Source organism: Cucumis sativus, chromosome 3 (assembly GCF_000004075.3).
Source record: "Cucumis sativus cultivar 9930 chromosome 3, Cucumber_9930_V3, whole genome shotgun sequence".
NCBI classification, from domain to species: domain Eukaryota; kingdom Viridiplantae; phylum Streptophyta; class Magnoliopsida; order Cucurbitales; family Cucurbitaceae; genus Cucumis; species Cucumis sativus.
The window spans coordinates 11,678,703-11,684,702 of NC_026657.2; the positions used below are offsets into that span (position 1 = coordinate 11,678,703).

General features: G+C 29.9%; 1 protein-coding gene across 1 annotated transcript; it reads left to right on the forward strand.

Annotated features, from left to right (window-relative positions):
• The first annotated feature begins 4,607 nt into the window (after positions 1–4,607).
• On the forward strand, positions 4,608–5,778 carry LOC101208334 (auxin-responsive protein SAUR36). Its single transcript, XM_004147596.3, has one exon. The coding sequence runs from the start codon at positions 5,048–5,050 to the stop codon at positions 5,555–5,557; it is 510 nt and encodes a 169-aa protein (XP_004147644.1). The 5' UTR covers positions 4,608–5,047; the 3' UTR covers positions 5,558–5,778.
• Positions 5,779–6,000: the final 222 nt, after the last annotated feature.

A 6,000-nucleotide genomic window follows, 5' to 3' on the forward strand; every position in this document is an offset into this window, starting at 1 on the left:
TAATACAACTCTAAGTTCAATGCTAATTTTTAGTCCAGCGTCTTAATTGATAAACCTACGAAGTGTAGAGGAATAAATTTAAATTTGCCCTTAAGTTTTATATGACATAAATGGCAAAGGTAAATAGTATTCAAATTTTAGTCACCATTTTCGTCCCGTCCCTACCAAAATAGACCGAGCTTTATATATCACAATTAAATTATAACATTTGGCTATATTTATAAATATTTTCAAAAAATTTATCACCTAAAACATTTTTCTTAAAAAAAATCAATCAAACAAATCATTATTAAATTAAATATAATAGAAAAAAAAATAAGATAAAACTTTTACTGTAAAAATCTTATTTATTAAATTCTATTAACCTCAACATTTCATCAATTACTTGCATCTCTATCAACGTCAATATTTTCAAATTTTTGTTTTCAAACTTCAAAGATATGAATCTCAAACCTCTTGATCGAGACTACATATTCTACATCGATCGAACTATTTCATTCTTACGATATCTTACACATTATTTAAAATAAAATAAACTTTTCAAAACTTTAATAGCACACATACAAATATATATATATATAATAAAGTTGACATTTAGTGGCATTATATTAGAGATTATTGAAGTACGGTGTGTACGGTCATCCCATCCCTTCTCTAACACAATAAACACACATCATTCATTAAGTTACTTTGAAAAAAATGGTTACGTCTTATGACTTCTAACTATTTTTCACATTATTATTATTATTATTAACAACTCCCAATAATATATATAAAATTCTATTTTGATTTTTAATTATATAGTGACATTTAAATTTCAATGTTTGTGTATATAATAATGAATGGGCAAATTTTTCCAAGTCTAGGGTTTGGTTTGAGAGGATATATGATAGCTACTAATTAATTCTACTGATTAATCCTTAATTGTATCCAATTCTAGAAGTTGTTGTAGAAATATCCCTCAACTTGTTTTTTTGATACCTAACAAAGCTTCCTCGTTTTAGCTAAGAATCGTAGACCGAAAAGTAGTATTCTTCCAGTGGTTTGAAGTTAATTCAACTCTTTAAAATAATTATTATTAATAATTCTTCGATTATCAATTTGTCAATGTTGAAATAAGTTTAATAAAGTTAAATTACAAACCGATCCATTTTCCAGGTTTCGTGTTTGTATCTAATAGGTCCTAACTATCAACCGTGTTTAACATATTTAACACTTTAGGTCTAATATAATTAAATATATAGCAATAATAATTATATATGTGATAAACTCTACTATGGACAATTTTTATTTATGATATATACTCTGAAAGCTAGTTAGATATATGAATATTTTTGAGCTTGATATTGCTATAAATATTTGCAACTCTTTTTTCTTAAATTAACAAAACCTCATAGGTATATTATTTATTAAATGTAAATGTGAAATTTTAGAGATCGATCAATAGTAAATATTTTTTAAAGTTCAATTTCTTGTCGTTAGATACAAATTTAAGAGTTTGGTGTTTATGGTCATGATATGCACAATTTCTCTCGATGAAGATTACGACGTCTACCAATGCATGAGGATAAATTTATTCTGTCACACGAAGTAATTTTGTTGGCCAAAGACTTTTGTCAACGTTTTAAGTTTGCATTGGAAGAAATTTTCTCCAAACGATTTTACGTTGACGTCGATGATTGTGAATTGTATATCTTTGCACTCCAAAACAATCATATCTATCCTAATATTTTCAAAGAAATTTTTCCCCCTTTTGATCATTATTACAACATTTTCAACCTTCATTGAATTGATTTGCTTTCCTCCGATTGAACTAACAAGTGACACATCAACAACATTGTTTACTGTAACAAACAAACCCTAAAGTTAAATATTTTGGTAAAAGACTTTCAATCACTATGCTTTGACTAAGCACATATCCCTATACTTCTTGTAGTTAATATTTTTTTAATTATTGTATTCCCTATAAAAAAACGAGAATCGATGACAGTTTTTGAAACCAACAAATAATTGTCAACGGTTGTCGATTTACTATAACATCTCATCGTCGTAAAATATTTAAACCTTCGAACCTCTAATGTATTAATCAAATTGAATTAATCGATTTTTTATAAAAATCTCAAAATTTAATCGATATCTAAATATTAAATATATCTTGTAAAGTGGAAATTGACACCTTCCATGAATAAAAATTAAATAACAATACTCTCTCCATTTAGTAGGCAAAGGGTATATATATCTTAATCAACTATATATATATATATATGATTACCACAAATCTCTACCTTTACTTTGTCAAATTCTTCGTCCACCACTTACTTAACCATCAAAGTACTTTTCAGATAATCTTATTCCAAAAACAACATTTCTTTTTATTATTATTCTTTTTCTCTCCCTTCTTACAATAATTTTGAAAAATTTTATATAAAGAAAATCTTCGGCGTAAAATGAAAAGGTTCGTCTCGAATTTGGTTTATCATTAATTACTAATTGATGTCGATAGACACTAATAGATATATATTTGATTATATATGATAAATATTTTTAACATTTTTATTATTTAAAAACAATTTTGCTTGTTAGATTTTTGGAGGAAGAAATAATTTTGGAAGGAGTGCTTACGTGGCCAGTTAGGGCAAGCAATTTCATGGAAACAACCAACTTGCATGGGTTGAAATATATAGTCGTGGAATCATACTTTAGACTTTTCTTTTAATTAATTAACAATATGATTCTATAGTCTATTAATTTTCATACATTATTTCATATCTTCATAGGAAAGAAAAATCGAAAACCTTATCATCTATTGATTACATCAAAGTCAAACACCAGTAACACATGCCCCAATATTATACTATATATATATATGTGAATATTTTGAATTATACGGTAAAGTTTGGATTCTATATGGTCAAAATTGAAAGAACTTGGTAGTCTACAAAATTGAATCCAATATAATATAATATAATGTAATTTCATTCATTTTTGTTGAGTATATATATAATCTTTTGAAACGACTAAGAATTGATTGTCTCACAAATAGCTTGATGTCTAAACATTACCAACCCCCAAGGAGTTATGATTAATGGCATTAGCTTGATGTTTGGTTGAGTTTAGGTATACCTAGTAAATGTAGACTTAGGTTACACAAAATAAATAAAAAAATGTGTTGTAGTTTTAGCGGCCTCTAGTGGGCTTTTGAATTGAAGTCGTCTAGCTCAAGTGGGGTTATATATTAACTGACTAGGATGAAACCTAAAGTCATATAGTTCAACTAATGAGTCGCAATCGAACAAAGTTATGATTAGAGAGCTTTATGAAGCAAGTAGGTTGGTTGTACGTAACTCGACCAAAAAAGTAAGATTAAAAGTGACCCAACTCGAATTTAATTATGATATAATCGACAACATTCATGATGTGATCACGTTTTTCTCTTTTATATTATATGACATGATATTAAACAAAAAGTAAAAAATTTATCTTGTGTTCTTTACGATACTATAATTCAATTGGTCAAGATAATATATTTACCTTTCAAAAGGTTCAGGTTGAAATTTCTCTTATTGTTGAACAGTTTTTTCTTTGAAAGAAAAAAGATTTGTGAGAGTTTAAAGTGTTTGATAGACACCACACATCAATGCACAACATTTTAACCAATCAAACTTAGGACCACTCTTAAGGACAACAAAGTCTTCCCATATCTTTACAAACGATACTAATATCGACTTTTAAAACGAGCATCTATGTACCAATGCAGTTTTTGTTAGTCCAACAAATCCAGGAGTAAAAGATTGAGTCATCAATATATCTTTGAGATGATAGTGTTACATACTCGATCGATTCTATTCCAATTTATCAGCTCAAATACCTATACATAGTTTCATTCTCTACCTCCTCAATTGTTTAATTTTTTTTTTAAAAAAATGAAGTACTTATATAATTTTAATGTTTATTGACGTGAGACTATATAATATAAATTAAAATTGAGTTATTAATCTTAATTCAATACAATTTTAACATATTAGCATATTACTTAATTTTAAACCAAATATATAAACAAATAACCTAAGGAACCAAACCCCAATTTTTTTTTTGTTGGATTGAGTTAATTCATTATTTAATAAAGGTTATTTGGATTGAATAAATTTACAACTCAGCTGTTGTGGTGATCAGTTCAACTAATTTTCTAACGAAAACAACTATAATCAATTTAGTAGATGTTTAAACCGTTCTCAGTTGTCGAGAAGTACTTATTAGTTTAATTTAGATTTGTCACAAACCAACGTCAATCGAACCTCCTCAGATTCTCCAATAACCATCTACGATTGAGTTGCTCTATTTTTCGATCTTTTATACCTAAAAGTATCTTAGTCCAATCCAACTCAAAAGCATCCCTAGTCAACAAAATGAATCCAATGCAAAGTATAGGGATGAAGTAGCAAATATACAAAGAAGAGTAGTACTTTAGATTCCAACAACCACCCCAAATCCATTTTTTTAAAATAATAATAATAATAAATAAATAAATAAATGTTTATTGTTATTATTTAGAAAAATGAGGAAAATAATTTTCAAATATAAATTCCACAATTTACAATCGTCTCCATGTTCACATTTCCAAATCACAACAAAACAATAAAAACTCCCACAAAATACTTCCATTTCCACTCTCCAATGGCCTCCTCTTCATCTTCAAACCCCTTCCCCCTCCTTTGACCTCTCTCCATCTCCACTTCTCTCCGCCGGACAACTTATGATCAATCTCTTTCTTTTCAGTTTCCTCTAATTTCTTCTTCTTATTCTCTACGTGTTTAATCAATTCCTAACCTGCTTGGATGATTCCTTTCTCCTTCAATTCCAATCGCTATGTCCAACATTCCCACTTCCCTTTCTGAAATCTGCCTCACTTTCTTCCGCCTCACCATGTCCACCGCCGATCCTTGGCCCTTTTCCTAATCTACACAGTCCACGCACACCGCCGCTAATCCTTTTTTCTCTCCTTTCCCCTCTCTTTTTAATTAATTTCTTCCATTTTTCCCTACATACGATGAGACGAATCAGAGGATTCAAACTCGGCAAACACATCCGTCGGATCTCCAACTGGATTCTCCACAGACGGCGCCGGAATCGGTCTGGATACTCTTTGTTGAGCTCCGGACGCTCAACCAAGCCGATTGCAAAGCTGTTACGCTGGGGAAGGCGGTTGAGAGACGGAGCGAAATCGATCTGTTCGAGTAGAAGGAGATTGAGTTATGTCCCGTTAGATCGTGATTTGAAGGAGAAAAAGTCTGCGGCGGTCCCGAAAGGTCATTTGGCTGTATACGTTGGACAAAACGACGGTGAGTTCCACCGTGTTCTTGTGCCAGTGATTTACTTTAACCATCCTCTGTTTGGAGAGCTTCTGAGAGAAGCGGAGGAGGAGTACGGATTTGAACATGAAGGTGGAATTACGATTCCTTGTCCGTACGCTGAGTTCGAGAATGTTCAGTCGAGAATAAAGTCGGGTTCTAGTGGGCGGAAAGCGCCATGGAAGAAGCTTGGGTGTTATGGAGATTGATTTGATTTCTTCAATGACGACGACGACGATGAAGCTTATTCCAAATTCAGGAGGATAGTGAAGGCTTAGACTTTCCCCCCCTCATTTATTAGGTAGAATTTTTCATTTTAATTTTTAAATAAATTATGTGGTAGAGTTGAATTCCTTCTCGATGTGAATTTCTGTACAAACCATTTAAATTTAGGATTAATTACAATTTAGTCTTTTATATTTTTTATTTATATCAAAATTACACAATATTTTTTTTAGGAGTTAACTAAAATTGTAATTATTTTTAAATTATGGAGATCATAAAATTTATATTTACTACCATTTTTTTTTTTTTGGAGTGGATAAAAGTTATATGTATATATATAGTAATTAAAAATCAATGTGATAAATTTTTGGGTTTTTCTAAAAATATAATAAAAAATATTAACGCACTATTTAAAAACGTACTCATG